The 21,625-nt window shown below is 41.9% G+C and overlaps 1 protein-coding gene across 1 annotated transcript in view; it reads left to right on the forward strand.

The window, feature by feature from the left end:
* The first annotated feature begins 894 nt into the window (after positions 1-894).
* Positions 895-21,625, forward strand: part of ABCC3 (ATP binding cassette subfamily C member 3) — a 47,916-nt gene continuing 27,185 nt past the window's right edge. The window contains exons 1-7 of the mRNA XM_041409182.1: positions 895-959; positions 13,868-14,044; positions 14,903-15,028; positions 15,930-16,067; positions 17,758-17,883; positions 18,691-18,752; positions 19,900-20,031. Of these exons, the coding sequence (XP_041265116.1) occupies positions 930-959; positions 13,868-14,044; positions 14,903-15,028; positions 15,930-16,067; positions 17,758-17,883; positions 18,691-18,752; positions 19,900-20,031 (791 nt within the window). The 5' untranslated portion in view covers positions 895-929. The remainder of the gene's footprint in view (positions 960-13,867; positions 14,045-14,902; positions 15,029-15,929; positions 16,068-17,757; positions 17,884-18,690; positions 18,753-19,899; positions 20,032-21,625) is intronic.

Raw genomic sequence — 21,625 nt, forward strand, 5'->3', positions numbered from 1 at the left:
AGTGTTGGAAGGTCAATAATACTGTAGAAGTCCTAATAAAGAGGAAAGCAAACAGTGCTTCTGCATCACGGGGAGGTGAAACCCAGATGGTGTCCAAGGTGCTACACTACAAAACCTATTAGTTACATATAATCATGAAAATATATTGACTGAAGGCTTTGGAAAATGGATCCATGCCACCGGTTTAACCACATGTCTACAGCAGAAGCAATCAGCATCAAGAAAGAGGCTGCAGATTGATGGAGAAGTGATGTGATGCTCCCTTAAGTCCTGCTGGGGAAATCACACTCCACAGCGCTCTGAAAGGGAGACAAGAAGACTCTGCATGGTGTTAACATCAGCCTGAGTGGTCTGGATGGATGGATGGACATAGTCAGCCCAAAGCCAGCAAGCGGCCCAGCTTTGTGCACTCCTCAGCACACACTTCACTTGAATCGTAGAATGATGTGGCTTGGAAAGGACCTTAAAATCGTGCCGTTCCAACCCTCTGCCATGAGCAGAGATGCCACTCACTAGACCAAGTAGCTCAGGGCCCTGTCCAACATGCCCTTGAACACTTCCAGGCATGGCAGTTTCCACAGCTTCTTCCTGACACGTGGGTACCACCAAAGCCCCCCTCCATGATCAGGGACGTGGCTGTGCCAGCAGGTCACACTGAGCTGGGGGCGCTGGGATGTCACCCGTAGTGTGAGGTGCCCGGGCTCAGGAGCAGAGCAACTGCAGCCCCTCACGGCACCCAGCGGCGCCGCCGCCCCGAGCAGACCTGGGCCGGCCCGGCGGGCTCCTCCCGCCGCCCGCGGGGAGGCTGCGATGGGCGCGCCGGCCCCGCCGCCCCCGCCCCCGGCCCGCCCAGCAGGGAAGGAGCCGGCTCCTGCCTCCGCCCGGTGCCTGGCATGCGCCGGTAGCGACTCTGCGCCCCTGCCGCGGCCATGGAGGCTTTCTGCGGGTCCCGCTTTTGGGTAAGCTTCTCCCTCGCTTTCCCGCCTCACGGAGGGGCCGGGACAGCGCCGCGCCCGCTCCGCCCGGGCCTTCCCGTGTGTCCCCCGGGCCGGGCCGGAGCGGGCACGGGCAGCCCGGTCCTGCGGCTGCTGAGGGGCTGGGCGGCACCGTGCCTCGGTCGTGGGGCCGTCCCAGAGCCGGCGGTGCGGTGCCTCCGCTCGGGCAGGAGCAGCAGAAGGGCCGCTCGGTTCTGTTCGTCCTTCAGCATCTCCACACCAGAGTCAAGACCACAAAGCATCCCACGGGGCTTGCGGCTTTCCCAGCGTAGTCAGCCTCTGGACCTCACACTGATGAACCCGGGGCTCTTCCTTTCTATTTTAGCGCGTATTCGGCTCTTCGGAGTCACTTCCATGACTGGCAGGCTGCTCCCCGTTCAGTGCTTTGTTACTGCTGGACGAGGGATGGGTTCGTGGCAGCCGTCGGTGCTCACCAGCCCCGGCGGAGTGTGGTGACTTCTGCCAGTACTCGGAGCCCTCAGCCCTTTGGAAAGGCTGATTGCAGCGGGCACTGGGTTTGTAAGCACAGAAGTTTGGAAACTGCTGCCATGTTCTGTTCTGAGTGTATAAGTCCTGTTACTGGGTTTCCCCGAGGTACAGCGTGGTGTTTGCCTCCCTCCTGTGTAGGCAGACACTCAGACCATGAGAAGCCGTGGGGATTTGAGCACATACACTGAATCTGGAACTGCCTCCCAATGAATCAGTTTTTGTGTATCCCTTTTTCTTACACCACTTTAGCTCAGTGGTGTAAGAAAAAGGTGGTTTTTTTTTTGGTTTTTTTTTTTTTTCTAATGAGAGACCGGAATAAAAAGGAATGTCTGAAGTTGCATCACTGCTGGAAAGATACTACAGGACAGCACAAGCAGTTGGCTCTGAGCACTATATGCTGAGTTCAATCCTCAGATAACTAATGACCCTTCAATATCTGTCCTAATATTACTATTTAAAAGAGGAGTTTGGCTCCTAAGTCCCTTGGTTACATTTCTGTGTTTGTATTTCATTTCCAAGTGCTCTGCACTCTCTGCCACAGCAGCTGGCAGATAAGCTTGCTCAAACAAGTATTTTCATGTATTATTTCTACCATCAACACTTCTAGAACAGGAGCAAGCACAAACAGATTGACCATGCTCCCTGATCTATTGGCTGCCTCCAGAAGCAGGTCTTAGCTTCTCAGGGAAGGCTGGTAGCAGCAGCTCTTGTAGCAATTAATTGGTATGTTAATGTTAATAGCCAGACAGATTTCTGGTTTGAAGTATGAAGTAAGTGTATCATTCTGTACTTTATGTTGTAGTGTTACACCCCAGCACCAGCATGGTGCCCTCTGTGCTGCTCTCAGGGTGTGTGCTCTCTGTGGACCTATTGCCTTTTTTCTTCCACAGGTGCTTGGGGTCAGGACAACTTTCCATCTCTTTAATTGCTTTAAACAACTCAACAACTCTGAGAAATTTAACACTGTGACTCCATGAGCAGCAGGTTGAACTCTGCTGCTGTAACACTGTGGTTACCCTATTTTTGGCAGTATTTTCTGTTAGCAGGAGTGTACACAGTGCACTGATTTTATAGGATATTTTAAGTGATGACCAGGTAGATGACAGTCATCTTGAAATGATTTGCTGTGCAAATATGTTGTTTTATAAGAAAATGAGGTAGAGGCTTCTATCTGAAATCTGCCCACAAAAAGTGGTGTTTCTGTGCACCAAACTAATGAATGGTGTTCAGCTTTGCAGTTCAAAATAAGAACTTGATCAAATGTGAACCAGTATTAATGTTCGCTTTTTCATTAGCTGATGAACTTAGTAGACTCTCTATTTTTTGTCAAAGGAAATCTAGAATTTTTGGAAGTTCAGTTTAAGCAGTTATTAGTTTTGGAGTTTAAATCAACTACAATACTTTTCTGTTAAAATGGGATGAGAATAAAACCAAAATAGTTCAGAATTAGGTCATGAAAATGTTTATCTTGAAATATATCAACTTAAACAGATTACTGATTTATGTTGGATTTTTTTGGTTTGTTGGAAGTTTTAAAGTTTCAACTCCTCACCCTGATTCAGGGTGGGGAATTTTGCTGGAAATTTTGCTGATTGCATTTTTTGTGGGGCTTTTTTTTGCAGAGGCAAAACAATTTCCTGTTCAACCCATTTCAGAAATAAGAAAGGAAAGGGAACGCTGTTAGAAATCTATAAAAGCTTTTTGTCTTCCAGCTACTGCTTTACCTGTTGAACATGGAATCAGCGAATTGCTAATACAAATGTAGATTATTTATATATAAAAGAGGAACAACTGGAATATTATGTTTTTATAATGCATTATGAACAACCTCTTCATCTGAACACTTGGAATCATACTGTCTACTTCAGCTGTTAATGTCTCCTAGGAGTGTTCCCATGCTGAATGCCTTTGGGGAGGAGATGAATGTGATAGCACATACCCACACAAGGCAGGCCTTAGGTGTGTTCTTCACCAGTGGCCATAATTACCTCCTATTTATTGTGTCACATATTTGCTGTGTGATAGTAAGAGTGCTAAATAGGTGTGCCAATTAACGTGACCCACGATGTCCGTTTTGAGAAGCAGATACTGGTGAATTACCACTTTTTTGTTGCTCTTGTCCTCCACTGTAGTAAAACGTGAGTGGCTTCTTTGAGTGGAGAGCAGAGTGGTCTCCTGGGGAGTGTTTGTTACACAAGTGTTTTGGCCTAGTGATTAAAGAGCACAAACTTGGAAAAAAGCGAATTCTGTTCCAGTGGAGAGAAACCTTGTCTTTCTGCAGCTCAACCTCTCTGGGTACAAATTGGCACAGTGGCTGCTGTGAGATTAAAACATTGGGTGCTCAGCACTGATGCTGAGTCATGTTGGGATGAGGGGCAAATAAATGCCTTGGTCTGCAGACAGGCAAAGTGCCTGGGCTTTAACCAGCAACTTGTATTTTGGGTGGTGTGAGAGAACAAGTGATAGAACGTTTCGAAGGGGAGACCACAATTTCTCAGTTCCTTTTGATAGTGCTCAGCTGACAGCTCAGTTTCCTTGTTCTCCCTGTGTCTTGGTATCCTGACAGATGTCTTGTTTTTCCCCAGCCCATGTGGGGTGCTGACTCTTTTTTCATCCAGAAGCTCTTGAGTAATCCAGCAGGAAGTTGCAGCAACTCTCAAGAGTAAACAATACCTCAGTCTTGGCTTTGTGATAGTCCCATACAAAGCACCCCTTTAACCTTTAGTTTTGTGGGTATTCCTTCACCTTGAGTCATTCTGTCAAATTTTGGTGGACTTGGGCTGAAAGTCATGCTGCTCTCTGAACCAGCAGAGCAGGAATATGCATTTCCAAAGTGCCACAAGTTTCCCTTCTGCATAACTTCCTCTTTTGCTGCATCATGTTTAATTTATTTGCAGTTGAAGATGACTCAGGATAGTAAGTAAGATGGTAAGGCAGAAATATTTCTTTCAAGGAATGTGGCAAATAGTGTATACACTTGTAGCATGTGTACAAGTCTGTTTAAAACCCCCCACAACTTAAGTGGTTTGGCCCTAAATTAATAATAAAATATTTAATTTTAACAATTCCATTATATTTTCAGCTAAATCAGTTCCAGCAGAGGATGAGTGAAGCAGAAGGTGATAGGAGATCACTGCCAAGGAAGGATCCTGCAGCTGGGCGGTATGATCCAGACTGGCTATTGCTTATATTTTAGCTTCCCATTCTGCCACCCTGTGCTAAACACAGAATGTTCCTTGTTTATAGATATTTGAACATTATGTAGATCTCTAACTGCGTCCAACTTCAGCTGAATTCCATTCCTATAAATCTCTTCACAAATAACTGCATGAGGTACCTGTGTTCTTTCTCATATTAGGTAGGAGATCAAACTAGTTGACTTTGATAGTCTCTTCAGACATCAAATCTGTGAAGTTAGGCTCTCTCAAAAGGGTAGCTAGGTTGGCAACATCCTGAATTTAAAATCAATTAAGTCAATTAATCAAATCAATCACTCAAGCTCCCATTCTCCAAGATTTTCAGATTTTTGACATGAGTTGAATGGAAGCTGCTGCTAATTGGTTGGGGCCAGAGTATCTCAATGTCAGGAGCAGGATAAATATAAATATTTAGCATTGGATTTGGAGTATTAACCAGGACCTGATACTGTTCATCTGTGTGTAAATAGCAAGACTGTATAGTCAAAGAGCCTGGATTTGACACTCTTTGGGAAAGACAAAGTATGGATCTGAGAGCTGTGAGCAAGATTTGATGCCACTGAAAGCTGCCAGTATTAAGTGAGTCCTTTGGTGACATTGTCAATTAATGAAACTCATCAGTTTTCAACACAACTGTTCCTCCCTGGGCCATTTTAGCTTATGTGACAGGGCTGGTAGCTGTGATGTTTGGGACTTTGGAATGCTATACAGTTTGCCTCCTGAGAAGAAATTATACTGGAACTAAATCCAAGTTGCATGAGGAGCCCCTTAAAATGTAGCCAAAATTTAGTCACTGTACTTAGGAATATAAGGCATTTTGAGATGGGCCTCACCTACCTGGTAGGCAAATTGCTGTGTCATGACAGAGATAATCCTTTCCTTTCAACATGTGCAAATTTGTAATGTATTAAAATTAGGAGACTATTAGTGTTTAATTTTTTTAATTTAAAAAAAAATTCTTTTGAAAAACATATTAAATGAGGTCTTTGATTTTTCCCAGTAAGCTCATGCTTGATTTGTCTCCTGATCCGTTGACTATGATGGGCCATTATCCACTTGAAAATTCCTTGGCTGAGCTTGTGGAGAGCAGTGTGGCCATGAGACAGAGATCTTCCTGGGAGTGTGCCCAGGCTTTTGAACACCCAACAGCCCTGATTCAGTGCTGGGCCTGTGTGAGCTGGCATCTTGTCCCTGTGCTAATCTTGTGGTAGCATGAGAGGTGAAGTCGATGCAATAAAATTTAGGTAATTTACAGTAATGTTACATGCCAGTGTCATAAAGCCTCGAATTAGAACAGATTGAAGAATGAAGGAGATGGAGAAGAAAAACTGTTTCATAGGAGTTGTTTCAAAAGTCAAAAGACAGTTTCAGAAATAATAATTTCCTTTTTCTCTCTGAAACTGAGAATGCATTTGACATTTGTGCAATTAAAAGAAAAATTCTCTCCTCTTCCACCAGTTAAATGATTTTTATTCTAGAATATCTTCCAACTGGTCTCAGAGCAGCACTGATGGCAACTTTTCTGTGCCAATGCTTTTTATTAATAGTATACATCAGCCCAGCTGGATGGGCTAGCCTAAAGTGGCATTACAGTAGGACTGTGTCCTTTGCAGCTGTTTTTGCTTTTCTTGTCTCTTCAATTGAGCTACATTTATGATGATCCTTAAATTAACTGAATTCCTTTAACTGAAAGGAGATGGGATGGCTTAAATCAAGGATATCCCAGTCATTATCACACTGGTATGCAACAGGGCACCCCACTCCTTTTTTGGAGCTTGCACAAGGCCATAGGGAAAGCCATCAGTGATGCCAGTAACAGGAAGATTTCTCTCTGTCATGGTTTGAGGCTGGTTTGACCACAACCTCCCAAAAAACTCACTTCCTTCTTAACCTACAACACTCTCCAACAGTATATGGCTGTGGTGAGCTTTAAAAGACAGTTGGAAACTTCCTTCCGTAGGAACAATCCTGTTTCATTTTCTTCTCAATTCTGCTTTTGATTCTAGAGCATTTTTACCTGTATGATTGCACCATGCCCTCCCCTCCACAAGTTAAAAATGTCCCTCTGTCCAAGCAAGAAGACTGAGTGTTACTGAATCAGCTGAAATAGATGGATTTTACTTTTACTTTAGGTGTGTGTTGTCTTAGATCCATATATATAGTGTGGTCTCCTTCACTATCTCCCTGAGGCTGCAAGTGCTTTTCTGAAAAAAAAACCTATTACCTGGCTCCCATGGCTATGGGGAATATGAACCTACCTTTTTTCATCCTGTCTTATTTTTGTACCTGTCAGCAAAGAAGCTCTGAACTTTTAATCCTAAAACTCAGCAACTGAAAAAAGAATAAAAAAGGAATTTACTGTCTAGTACCACTGGCTAGTCCTCAAGTACATGGCGTGGTTAGTAGCATTTCTATCATAAAAGTTCAGCTTGAGCAAAAACCTGTGACAAGTTACTCCACAATCATAAACTAACTGCTATAGGCTCTGGCCTTGTGCCAGGCCTATTTGATCTCTTAAAATAAGCCACTAAAGATCCTTTTATTGCTAGAAAATAAAGTTCAGCTTCCTGCCCAGTGTCCTTCCCTTAAGTAGACAACTGGTGCAGTGTGCTTTGTAGAACAGAAGGATACCGTTTCTGGTTATTAACTGTGTGGTTCATGCAGAACTGTAAGTGCTTATGTCCCTCAACCCCGCCTTCTTTCTGAGCGGTGTTGCTGCAGTGAAGAATGTTGTAACCTCTTGCCCTTACCAGGTGGGGGGAAGGTTGTTCTGTAATCAAGCCACTCAGGATTAATGAAGCATCCAACTCCTTGTGTAAGGGTGACGCTGTTCCTTTGGAAATGTAAATGGGTGATGGTGCTATGAAAAGGTCCATTTGAAACTGGCACATTTCTTGGAGGCCTGGAGCTTTACTTGCTGGCATTTATGCTGTAAAATGACTATTAGAGAAGGGTGACGCTGTTCCTTTGGAAATGTAAATGGGTGATGGTGCTGTGAAAAGCCCATTTGAAACTGGCACTTCTTGGAGGCCTGGAGCTCTACTTACTGGCATTTGTGCTGTAAAATGACTATTAGATTTGGTCCCAAAGAGTTTATTAACAGGGACCTAGCAGAGGAGATGGACAACAGGTAGAAATGGGAGGTGAGACATGGAGGGGCTGAGATGAAGCTTGTACTGTAGCTAAGACTGAGTCCTGGTAGTTCTTAGTGTTGCAGTTCAGATCCACTCTCGTTCCTGGGAGAAGACAATGTGGTAGAGCCAAGAGAAAGACATCCTTTTTATTTCTTTCCTTTCCTTTTGATTTTTTTTCCTTTTATTTATTTTTTTCCCCAGGCTGTGCAAGTGAAAGTCCGTGGCAGGGTATTGACCCGACCTAAGGGCAAAAGAAGGGCAGGAAGAGTTTGCTTTGCATTTTATTTCCCACTAATGATTTGTTCTAGTTAGAAACCATTCCTGTGTTAATGTACTACAGGGAAGCATTGTTACTTTCCTATCTTCCACACTGGATGTGTACCTTCCAGGCCAGCTTTCCAGTTTGATTATTAATCTTCCATAACATGCAAACTAGTGATGACTGACACGGAATCACTGATAGGGTTTGTGTTAGCCTTGTGTAAGGTGTGAATGACCTCAGCGCAATGGCCTTCACCCTTCAGCAGATAAAGGTTGGGTTTGTGTATCCTGTGCTTTTCACCTTTCTTTTGGAGCTGTAGAAATTCAGAGAGAAGTGTGTATTAGTATCCATTTAAAAGAGAGAACTGCTTGACACTGCAGAAATGCTGTAAGTCTTCCCTAGGGTTTGGACGCTCTCTGTTACTGTTTGAGGAACATTGCTGCAGCATCAGTGATGCTTCAAGATTTTAGCTTTTATATTTTTCAGTTCCCGTACTGCATTAGTATATAACTCTGAACTCCATATAGAGTGTGAATAAGCTCTCTTCATATTTTGGTCAGACAAAACAATCCTTCCAGGCCTGAGATCCAAGGACACCCTCTGGCTCAGCCCCTGAAATGTATAAACAAAAGTGAGTAGGGGGAAAAGGGGGGGGGGCGGTGGGGCGCAGAGAAAATTGGGGGAATATGACTTCATTATCTGAAGCTGTAGTTGGAGGATTAACCCCTGATACTCAGAGAAACCAAACTTATAATTGTCTGAAGAACTCGTGACCATTGTCCATATCGAGTGTGGCCTCTGCAAGGCTCCTGCACTGCCAAAGGTGTACCTGTTGAAGGCCTTTAATAAATACCTATTTATTCTCTTAACTTTATCTAGCCTCTGTTCTAGGTAGCCACTTCATGGCATCATCAGTAATTATTTTTACTGCTGGGTAAAGCCAGTGTGAGGCAGCTTTATTTTAAGCTTCTGTAATGGAGTAGGAATTGATTTAGACTTAAACTCAAGACCAGTACTCCACCTGCTCTTTTTCAACAGGCTTCTTTAACATCATCTGGGGATTTTGGGAAAGGGACAGACAGGAATTTCCCTCTCTGTTTTGCAGCTGAGTTCTAGGCTTTCTGTTTGTTCTTTAAATTCCGTAATGGGTGATGTGCAGGAAGCCCAAGATACGTGGCACTGAACTTTTATCTCTTTTAAAGGCATTGTCAGTTTCAAGGGTGGCTTTTTCAATAGCAATGTTCTTTTCCAGAGGGGAGAACGTAATGTAAAGTATGAAGTATTAGAGCTGCTCAGAGCCTCCCCTGTTGAATACCTTCCTGTAATTAAAAATGTTGCATTTAAAACTAGTAATTTAAATACAAGTCCTACCGCCCAGTTTGCCCTTAATACAAAAATTGTGTTTATCTAAAGACAGACTGGAGTGAAGGGTGTCAGTGAAAGCTGTGGCAAGGGTTGTCAGTTTCAAGGGTGGCTTTTTCAATAGCAATGTTCTTTTCCAGAGGGGAGAACGTAATATAAAGTATGAAGTATTAGAGCAGATTTAATGCTGCTCAGAGCCTCCCCTGTTGAATACCTTCCTGTAATTAAAAATGTTGCATTTAAAACTAGTAATTTAAATACAAGTCCTACCGCCCAGTTTGCCCTTAATACAAAAATTGTGTTTATCTAAAGACAGACTGGAGTGAAGGGTGTCAGTGAAAGCTGTGGCAAGGGCCCCTGTCAATGATATCCTTAACTGATCAGGAGAAAACCCCACTAATTTGTAAGTTTTAAACTTCAAGAGACCCCTTTTCTTCTGTGAAGCTGTAACAAGCATCGCTAATATTTTCCCATGGTTCTTCCCACTGTATTTTAGTACTAGAGGATTAGGTAAATCATGAGCCCAGGGATTTCAGTATAGTGGTCTGGTGATTTCTGCACTACTGTATCTCACCAGCAGAGCCTCCAGCATCCAAGCATCCTGCATCCAAAGGAATGCTGCTGCATTTGGCAGTCAGGAGAAGCCACAGAGCATGGTGAGTCTCGATTAGTAATAGGTCACAGGTTGCTGTCCTCAGCACTTGCTTGTGGGTCAGTGAGATGAGAGCAGTGCTGCTGGCTGTCATCCTGGATGACATCCTGGATGACTGGATATGAAATTGTGTTTCCCAACATGTGCTGCTGAGTACTTTCTCTTGTGAGGGGGAAATGCCTGTTGCTGGGTCACCCCCCAGGTTCACAGAGCTGCCTGCAGTGTCTTTTCAGTGGGCTGTCACTGAAGGACAGAACTGTGATGTCCAGGGAAAGGTGAGCAGCTCTCAGGAGAGCACAGAGCCACAAGCCAAGGAACAAGGGTGCTCCCCAGCATCAATGTGTTTGACCTCTTTCGGCAGCAAATCCAAAGAAAACCCTCACACCCAGACACTCCAAGCTGGGTCTTTTTACCCTCAACCAGAAGAGGACACAGGAAACATTACAACTTGCTCTGTTTCCCAGGACAGGGTTCAGAAAGACAAAGCCAGATTAAAGCAGAAGCCCTGAGGACAGGAGGCCAAGAGCTGGTGTCTCCCTTCAGCCGTTGCTTCTTGTGTTTGTTCTCCAGGGTGGAGTTCAGTAACTTCACTGCTGTATTGAATATGTAACAAAGTTGGCTTGCTCAGGAGAGATTGTATTGAGCCTTTGTGTCATATTCTGACTGAAAATGAGTCGTTTAGGGTTGGAGTGGATGTTGGAATGCACACTGTCAGTGTGGTGATTTATAAAGCTGTTAATTGGAACTTCTGGCTCCATGAAGACGGATCCTGCTTGATAAAAACACAATTTGAAGACTCCCTGATTTAAAAGTAATAATAATAATTAATTGTAGAGTCCCTGTTACATGAAACATACATGGTTTAACCCCAGCCAGCAGCTGCTCACTAACCCCTTCCACCTCCCTGCTGGGATGGGAGAAGACTTGGGAAAAAAGTAAATCCCATAGGTTGAGAAAAGAACAGTTTAATAATTGAAATAAAATATAATAATAACAACATAGTTGTAATGCAAAGAGAGACAGCCAAAAAAGAGAGAAACAGAGCAATGTATCAGCTACCAAGGAGAAAATAAAGTATATTTAAAAAAACTAAATATTTAAGAACTCTATCCCAGAACACATAGCAACATTAGTCCACTCCAGTCTGGTCTCAGGGAGAGCAAGTTACTTGTATAGAATTCAACTACTGAAGTGCTTTAGGCACTATGTCTTCTAATACAGACCCTCTCCTGTTCAGGATAGGAACAGTCTGCTCAGAGCAGAAGCAGATCCTTACAGAAACAGGAAAGCTTTTTTCCAGGAAAGCTGCTTTTTCTGATCCAGGATAGAATTGGACCTGGAAAAGCATCACCAAGAAGCCAATAGTCAGTCCTGTTACCTTGGCCATAGGTCTCTCCTTCAGCCCACATCCCTCTTTCCACGTGCTGTGAAGTAGTAGGTTCTTGTTGGCCATCACGTGGCTACTGCTTCCTGTAGTTTCACATAATTTTGGAAATGTTCCACTTTTATTCTCAAGGATAATTCTACTGAATCTCAAAATCCAACTTTTTTTTTTTTTAACTGGATTTTTATTTTCTGGCCAGCCGCATTTTTGCATTCAGAAGTGCAAATCCTTTGCCTTGTTTAAATAAGAGTAAATGAAAACCTTCCAATGGCTTGGCAGCCCTGCAGTCTGTGTCTTGGATACAATAGGCAGCTTGTGTTCAGTTCAGAAGTTAATGGACATCTGGGGCAGTTTCTAGGTTGCTGTCAGACAGAAAGCTATTTGTGGACATTTTTGTCCTGTAGGAAAGGTTTAAATTAAAAAGTGGGGGGAGGGTCCTGTGAATATCTTTTTCCTTAAACAAAGTCTTCGTTTTATTCTGAGCTTCAGTTATTGCTATTCTTCATCTGCTTTCCTTTTCTAGGACTTCCAATAAGCAAAAGGAACACAGTTGCAACATGCTCAAGACATTGCTAAACCACATGTAATTTAAAGAGGAAATTAGTATTTTGTTGAATAAATGAGGGTAGATAAGCTCCTACTTGGGAGCTAAAGAGCTCCAAGCTTCTACAGGGCATCTCCTGCCCCAGGCAAGGTAGCTGCTAGAGGAGCTTATTATGTTGGAGATGCTGAAATGTTTTGATGATGAGCCAAAAAATGGGTGCTCTTTAAATGTTATCATCCATTCTGGTGCCAGAGACCTGCTTGCTGGAGGTAAACACAAAAATAGTTTGAATGTGGGGCTGGAGTTTTGTTTTGATCTTGTGTTTGAATTGCTGTGTAATTGCCCCGTGTTGTTGATTTGTGGCTGAAGGTTGCCTGAGGTCTGGACAAACCTGTTGAGGAAATTTGGGCTGGTTTTATTCTGCTGACCCATGCTGTATGCCTGAGTGTCTCCAAAAAAAGCCATTTCTTGGCTGGAGAGGCACCAGCTGTGGAAAGGGCGCAGTTCAGATGTGGAGCTGGTGGATTTGTGCCAACCTTCACTACTGCCAAAGCTGAAGCACTGAATGAGAAATGTGTCACAGTTCAGCCAAACTGTCCTGCACCCAGCCAAGGCTTTGTACTCTCATTACACTTAACAAGCTCGTTCATGTGTTTGTGGACAGGTTCAGAGATGCACCTACCTTCTGACACATCATCAATGAAATGGAAAGATTCTCTGCAGATTGTGGCTCTTCAGTTCTCCTAAAATCAACCACTGCTTTCAGCATTCAATCTCGTGTTGGTAAACAAAAACAAGACTGGAAATACTTTGAGAAATCGATTTTCAGAGCAATCTGAAGAAGATTGGAGAATTTGCTCCCTGTAACTGTAACACTTCTACAGAGAGCTCACACCCAAAAATGATTAAGTAAATTGTTGTACTGCAGAAATAAGGTATATTTGAAACAGGGTTATCTTCGTTTTCTCATCATCTTGTTAATGACAGTACAACAAAGTCATTTGACATTCCCTGCAAGTAGGTATTTATCTACCACGTGTAAGATGTCACATCAGGTGGCAAAATCCAAGTTGTGAACTTCCAGGAGATTTGATTAAAACCAAATTCCTCTTCACCGTACTGAAAGTTCTATTTTAGTCTGAATTTGTGTAACTGTGCTTGTATGCAGTGCATTCAAATCTTTAGGTACAAATGCATATGTGGCTTGTGGTGTCCAGGATCACAGCTGCAAAGTATTACTTGAAATGTTTCTGAGAAAACCTGATTCCTACCTGCATGTTCAGGACATTCCTTTTGCCTTTGTTTAGAACGGGTAAGTAATTAAAGTTGGAAGCATATCAGTAAGAAAGACAAAGTGTTAGTCATAAATGGAGGGGATTTTCCCAGGTCAGCATAAGATTGGTCTAAATCTGATCATTTTGTCCTGCCTGGGACAAGACATTCTTGCTGGATGAGTTCTCAGATGGAAGATTTTTCTTCAAGAGCTTTATTTAGCAGAGGCACTCCAGGCTGGGAATGCCTGAGGAGCATGGTGTTGCCAGCACCTAAGCCTCAGCAAAGACAGAAGCAAAAGGGGATTGTCTAATACAAAATTTATGTCCAGCTCTGAAGTACAGTAGGGCAGAAATCTTTCTCTTTTAGATTTTGCTCTCTTTATAGCTGTAAATACTTAGTCCTTTCACTAGAGCAGATTAACCAAAAGTGCTTGGGGTAAGTATTTTGGGAAAGCTCTTACTCAGGCCATGTGGTAACTCCATCAGGATCTGAATACAACTTCATTCAAGCAGATACTCCAGTTGGCAGTACTTCTGCCTCTCTGTTAAGAAATGTATCTCGTCCTTCTTCCAGGATTCCAACCTCACAATACACACGGACAACCCAGACCTAACACCATGTTTCCAGAACACCGTCCTGGCTTGGATCCCCAGCATTTACCTGTGGAGTGCTTTACCTTTTTACCTTCTCTACCTGAAGCACAACAAACGAGGGTACATCGTGCTGTCCATGCTGAGCAGGTTCAAGACGGTGAGAGCTCTTTGCAGTGCCCCACATGCCACATAGACTTCATTTTTATTAGTTCAGCATCCAAGGAAGTGCTGCAGTAGGGTTTAAACTAATTTCCCTCCGATTTGTCATATTGAAGAGCTTGCTCATAGGAGCAAACAGTTTGTATACAGATCTCTGAGGAAGGAAATCCATCCTAGGAGTCCACCATTCTTGGCAGAGGGAAGAACTGATTGCTCTGCCTTGAGCAGTCCCTCTTTATGATCCCAAAATGTGCTGCTTCATCCTTAAGTAATGTTTAAACCACTGAAAGCTGAAAAGCAAAGATGTTAAGGTAGATCTAGTGGGAATTGTATCACTTTGTGAAAGTAAGCATGAGAAGGGATTTTTCAAGCCACTCTCCCCATGAAATAGTAATGTGATTTCATCTGCACCTTGTGCTTAAAAGTTTTCTGGTGTCAGCAGCACCTCAGGTCTGTGAGTGCCTGGGTCTAATAAAAGCAAGAAAGTTGCTTTCCATAGGCCATTAAATAACTTGGATTATTTCTGGAGAAAAACATCAGGCTTCTGCTTCAGGGCACGTCTGCCTTTACTCTGGGTGCTGCCTGTGTTTCCAGTCAAAACTAAATAGGGGGAGAAATCCAGGCAAATACAATAATCTTTCTACTGGTTGTGATTGGAAATCCCTCAGAAAACAGTTGAGATCCTTGGATTGAGTGCAATGGGACAGTTATCAGACTGCAGCTGGTCAGTGCTATGATTGTGTTTACACAGGTTTGTTTTGCTGGGAATCTGTGAATCAGAATGGGGATTTTTTAGCTCTCTGACTGCCCCTGTAGAGGAGTTCACCAAATGTCATTTCTGTTTCCCTCCTCTTAGCTGTTTGGTGTCCTGCTGTGGTGTGTGAGCTGGGCAGATCTCTTCTACTCCTTCCACGAGCTCCTGCAAAACAGAACCCCTCCACCAGTCTATTTTGTAACTCCACTAGTCGTTGGCATCACTGTGGTTCGTAGCTGTATCTGTTCACTATGACCAGTATGAATAAGTTTTTCCTAGACAGATGAAGGATGAAGAGCCCCTTTGCCTTCACTGCCTTATCTGGACCTCTTTTAATTGCATTGTTAGTATTTGTGTCACTGAAGCAAATTTTGCTACTGAAAAGGCTGGAGTGACAAATCTCTCTCAAGTAGATTCAATCAGCTTTGTAAATTAAAATATTTGTAATGGAGGGATTGTTCTGCCTTCCAGCCTGCTTTCACCTATTTATCCGGGCTTGTGATCCAGGTCTGGAGAGAATTTGAGTAGGACTTTGCCTAAATAGAGAGATACAATAGAGCATGGTTTGTGCATTGTTTAGTATAGTATTGGACTTTGTAAAGCTGTGTCTGTTATCTGGTGGTTGTTCCTCCATTAAGCAAAACAAGTTGGCTTTGGCTAGGATGACAAACAGGCTTGTGGCTGTTGTATGAAAAATAAAGCAGTAAAATTTCCCCATTAAGTTTTTTTATTCCCTTGGCTGATTTTGTAAAAAATATCATTTTCTAAACAAGTTATGATGGTCTGTCTGATTGGAGAAATAGCAGCTCCTACATTTGTTTCGAATGTTTGTAGCTAATATTTAATTGTTCCCAGCCCTATGTGCAAAGGTTTAAAAATTGAATTCTGAAGTTGAGGCTCTGAAAACACCAAAAAAAAATTATTTCAGTGTTAATTGCTCCTCTCCTTACATGATGGAGGTCTTGCCATTGACTTCTGTGAAGTCATGATGGGGCTCATTTCAGAGAGGTCCTGCTGTTCTGCTGTCCTTCCAGTCAGTGGTGGCTCTAAGAACTGCCAGCTGAGAGTGCAAAGAAGGGGGGCACTGGGATGGGGTTGTGTTCATGTGTTCCTGTGTTTACTTTTACAGCTCCTAGCCACACTGCTTATCCAGTACGAAAGGCTGAGAGGAATTCAGTCCTCTGGAGTGCTCATTATCTTCTGGTTTTTGTCTGTGCTCTGTGCCATGGTGCCTTTCTGGTCAAAGATCATGACTACAACAGCGCAGGTAACAAGCTATCCTTGTTAGCACTTGGAGAATAGGAAATGTAGCACCACAGAAAATGTGGAAAATAGGAAATGTTCTTTGTGAAAAGAATAAATCACCCGAGTTTGGAGTCAGATCTGGGCCCAGGTTTTGCCAGAGAGAGAGAGAGGAGTTTGGTTCCATTGTTTTAACTCAGACTTATGTAACTAGAAGGGAACTGGATGTCCCAGGCAATGTCAAAAAGCAGATTTTGCTTAGCCCAGGGCTATACTGGTAAGCTGATAGACATAAGAGAGCAATACCCACACTATGTGTATGTGAACAAACTCCTGTCCTTTTTTGTCTCTTTCCCTTTTGCAGTCTTTTGCTTAAATGGGGATAGGTAGTAATCACAGAGGACACACTTTAAAATGGGAAGTCCCTTTTCTACTTAGGCAGCTTGGCCACATTAGACAGCTCCATGTGCTTCCTTGTGTCAGTGCCTGATGTGCTGAGGACAGCATTTTAACTCCACTGGGGCTGGAAACAGAGAGGAAGTTGGAGGGAGAGGAAAGAAATCTGGGCTGTTAAGATTCCTGTTTGAAAACATAGCAGGTTCTTCTAAAGTAAGAAACTTTTGAGTTTTTCACAGAAACAAATTTCACTAAGTAGGGCAAGGCAGATTGCTCCAGTGATTAGATCATCAAAGCCTGGGTGAAAAAAATAGTGCTTGGAAAACATTAAGATGATCACTTCTCCTCAGTGAAATCAGTGTTGATTTTGTTTGGTAATTTCTTGTTTTTATTCTTGCTTCTTTGTAACATTAGCAGCATTATCCTGTTAGAAAGGATTTTCTTGTAGCAGGCTCTTGTAAATATTCCAGCAGAGATTGCATTAAACCTTAACTGAGAGCCTGGGTAGAACTTTGTCAGATAATAGCTGCAATCTGGTGAGACCATTTCAAATACCACTTAGAGGCAGCTTTAATAAGTGAAAATATTGGACTATCAATGTTGAATCCATAATCATCTTGAAATAGTGGGTGCAGAGCCTTAGAACAAGTCTGGGTAACATTTCTCCTCCTCTGACTGCCCAGAACCAAATATTCCTTCTCTTGCACTTAAGGTTTAAGCATTTTAAGTGAACAGTGAGACTGTTCAGAATAGCATTAGGGCATGAAAGAGCTGTATAAAGGACATACCCTCCCAGCAAGTTGTTTTAGGTAAACTGCAGACTCATGATTAGGAAAAGAAATCTCTCTAGAGCAGATGGAACTCTTATTATGCAATGCAGTGTTTTTTCTGCAGCTTCTTCTGAAAGTATTTGTCACTCACTGCTTTGTCAGTGACAAGATATTAAAATAAAAGGATATTCTCTGATCTGGGTTGACAATTCCTATGCTTAAGACATGATTGTGCAAGAACCCCCAGAGGTAATTTAAAAGGATGTTATGTAGACCTGATTCCACAGGGTGTCTGCACGCAGTGAAGATGTATAAGCACTTTGAACTTGACATGATTTAATGAAAAGCTTGGAGATAATCATGTTCTTAGGCACTTGTCAGAGTATGAGCATACTTTGTGAGATTATTCCTGCTAGGAGCTGCTTTGCAGTACTCAACTGTAAAGGAAGAAAGGAATTGCCAAAAGAAGCAGTGAGAAAGGAGAGAGAGAGTATGGGGAACTTGGAAGTGCAATAAAACAATCATTTACAGTGTTTCTTTTTCCTCTAGGGCCATGTAAATGAAAGGTTCAGGTTTACCACATTTTACATCTACTTTGCTTTGATAATCATTGAGTTGATACTTTCATGTTTTAAAGAGAAGCCTCCATTTTTTTCCCCTGTTAATATAGATGCTGTAAGTATTTTTCACTTTGCTTTATTTGGATTTTACAGACTATATGGTGTTTTGAGAGTTCCACTGAGAGTACTTGTCATTGAAAGCAGCTTTGGATTGTCATAGAGGTGGCAGTGCTTAGTGACCCTCTTACAAAATACTGGGTAGGAAGAGTAATATTGGGGTCTTTTTCCATTATCTGTGTCATCAGAAATGGCTTGAAGCCGTGTAGTGAAAGCAGCTCACCTTCTTGTTGCTTCACAGCAGTGTAAATTATATTTATGAGCACTGAAGTGTAATAATAATTATTTCAAGAGGGTTTTTTGAGGATATGGTGCTCTACTAGCTTAACATTCATCTCAAGTTAGCAAAAGTGTGTGAGGTTTGTCCTAATAAATGAGCTCTATATGTGTTGAAAACAGATATGGAAAAGCATTAATAACAGAAGATATTAGTAGTGTCATAGGTTAAATTTCTTCTCCAATTCAAAAATAGCCCTCTAATTGGATTTATATTTGAACCAAGCTGAGAGAGCAGTTGAGCTCATGTCCTAAAATGAACATCTCTGAAACTGTGGAATGACATTTCACTTTATAGGTGTGATTTAATGGCAGTGTAGGAAGCAATTTTTAGGTATAAAAGGAGTTCAATGTGGGAAATAGGAAATGAAAGAAATAAATTTTATGTCTCATTAGGACATAGGTACGTACATATAATATATCATATAATATGCCAAAAATTATCAAAATAGACTGTTGTCATGTTAAAGTAATAGTAAATGTCTTGTTTTATTTATTTTCGTTTTTCCCCCCCATAAATTCATTATAGAATCCATGTCCAGAGTTAAATTCAGGCTTCCTGTCACGATTGACATTTTGGTGGTTTACCAGGTGAGTGTTTTCTTCAAGCTGTTGGACGGCTGACAAACCCAAAACCTGCTTCTTGTGATCTGTGTTGCACAGAGTGAGCAGTACAGAGATTTTCCTTCTGAGTAGTTGATGCTGGATGCTCTTTCACCCACAGTAGTGTCAGCACTTTGAGCATTTGCCTTTTTAGAAACACAGAGCCCAAACATTTTCTCTGCAAGGTATGGCAGCAACAGTATCATGACAAATAGGATGTGCAGCCTGGCTGTGCTCAACACGTGCAGGAATATAACTTAAACCAAGAAGTAGCTCTGTGCTCCACAAGATGAATTGTGGCAGCTTTTCACCCAGCTGAGGGTGCATTTTTTTTCCTGTTGAGGTTCATGGGTGAATGCTTTTTTATAACGACATTTTCTGTGCAAAAGGGAAGGTAAACTAGGTTATGTATATAAATTATTGCTGCCAACTGAGGTCACAGACAAAAGGTATGTGTATCAAAGATGCAAATTTGAGATTGGGCCTGCTACTCCATGATAAAGAAGTGGAACAGCTGTCAAAAGTCATGTTAAGACCCTGTTTTTCCACAGTGGTTCACATCTTCATTCTTCCACTGATGTAACTTTATTGTCCTGGTAACAGCCCTGCAAAGTTCTTTTTAGTAAGAGGATGAAAACTTTCTAAACTTACAGAATGTTCAGCTTCCCCAATGAGATTCTTGGCAACTAGGATGTTTGTATCCCTTGACAAAATTCTGCAGTTCTCAAAAAAATCTGATTTTCTTTTTACTCCAGTGAGCTCCACTTTTACATTTTGTTCACCTCTGACAGTTATTCCAGATCAACTTTATTATTTTCACTTCTAAAGCTTCACTGTTTCCATTTAACAGCACAATTTCATCCAAATGCTTCTGTTAGTTGGTTTTTATTGTCCTTTTTTTCCCTGAAATAGTGTTTTCAATAAAATACATGTAATTAGAAATACATCATGTCTTTTCCTTAATTGCAAACATCAATAAAAAGAACAAAGGGTGATAATTATTCTCCAATCTCCCTTTCTGTGGAGTATTTTCTTGCTTTTGTTACCTTAATAGTCCTAGAATTACTGGCAATGCTTTAAAACTGAAAATTCAGTTTTCCAAACTAAATTTGACTGTTTTTCTCCATATGTGCAGCATGGTAATTAATGGGTACAAAAGGCCTCTGGAAGAGAAAGATTTGTGGTCACTGAACGAAGATGACACTTCAAAAACTATTGTACAACAACTGAGTAAAGAGTGGGACAGAGAAAAAGCAGAATGCAAACAGTAAGTACACAAACAAGTCTGCAAATTTGAGAGATTGATCTGAGTCCTGTCCACACTCATAAATAGCTCATCCATGAAAATGAGCCAGGTAAAAATGCAGCTGCCACTTCAGCTTTTCCGTTCTTCGCTCATTAATAGTCAAACTTTCTTTTTTTAATATGTCCAGGCAGAGGCAAACAGGAGCCCTGTGGGGCTTGTGTGCCACCAACACACTTTTTGGGTGCTTAAAATCTCCATGGGCAGGTGGTGCCACTTCCCATGTCAAGAAGGGCTGAAGATGTGTGAGAAGAAGCTGTTGAGTTGATTGGGTGATAGAAAATGAACAACTTTTCACCACTGAGCTAGTAGTTGTCTAACTGCATAATTGCATCCCTCCCAGGTGTGTTGGAGCACAGCCTCTGGGCACATGAACGAAAAAGAATTTCTCATCATCTCCAACATGATTTTTTTGGCCTGGCAGTACTTTTAGCCTTAAGGCTCTCAGCAGTGAGCAAGCCTTCACTTCCCAGTAGTAAAGAAACTCAAAACATGTGAAAGGCAGGAGGGGAAGAGACATCCACTTTATTGCTGAGACCCTACTGCTGTTGCCTAGAAAACTAGCAGCAAAATTGTCCTAGTCTCTGATGGAAATGGGATAAGGGTCAGAACTTGCATACAGTTATACCCCTGCTTCAGAAGATTTACTTCTTATTGCATATTCTGTCCTAATCTAATCTTAAAAAAATATCTATTGTGCAACTCTATTTTCTTCTCTCACTGTTTGGTGTCCAAAATGTTTCCAAGCAAATAGATGTGATAATAGTGTGTTTCAAATTAAAAATGTCAATATGGAGGGGGCCTGTGCTTCTATTTCCTTTCATTGTGGAGATTTCTTCTCCATGTGGAAGCTTTCCTCTGTTCTCTTTTGTGCATGTCCTTGCCAAATTGTAAAGACCCTATTATTTGATAATATTAGGAGAAAATTATAATTTTCTTGGCAAGGTTAAATATGATGTGGAGAGTTCCACTTTGCAGCTAAATTTGAAATATTTCCAGCGCTTCACCAGCAGCTGTCCACTAATGCTCTGTGTGGATGTGTTATAGTTCTACCTGAGGGTTCATTTTCAGGGGTTTTTTCATTGTCTTAATGTCTCTGTTTTTATGGTGTCAAATAATGTGCATAGTCTGGGTTCTGATCTTTTTGCACAGACATAAATCTTAACTCCCTCAGGCTATTTTATGGTAAGAGCACAGCCATCATGCAGGAGTGTATGGGGTCCAGGAAAACTTCTACTAGGAAACCAGAAACCGTGCCTGGAGTTTTGTCAAGGGATTCATTGCGTTTTGGAAACTATTCATATAAACTGGGCCCAGCTGGCAGTGAACTTTGCTATAAATTATGAGTCATATTTAGCTCAGGTAAAATTTTATGGCAACTGTATTAATGATTCTAAGATGGGGAAAAAAGCAAAAACAAAGCAAAACACTGTACTCCAAATTGCTGGGTATGGAACTCTAAAAGCTCTGCTTATTCTTCAGTTCTAAGTAGATATTCTCTATTACTTTTGGTCAAATAACATTAGTGGTAGTTGCTTGAGAGTCATTGTAAATAATT

This window comes from Onychostruthus taczanowskii, unplaced genomic scaffold (assembly GCF_017590055.1).
Source record: "Onychostruthus taczanowskii isolate IOZ18803 unplaced genomic scaffold, ASM1759005v1 scaffold30, whole genome shotgun sequence".
Taxonomy (NCBI): Eukaryota; Metazoa; Chordata; class Aves; order Passeriformes; family Passeridae; genus Onychostruthus; species Onychostruthus taczanowskii.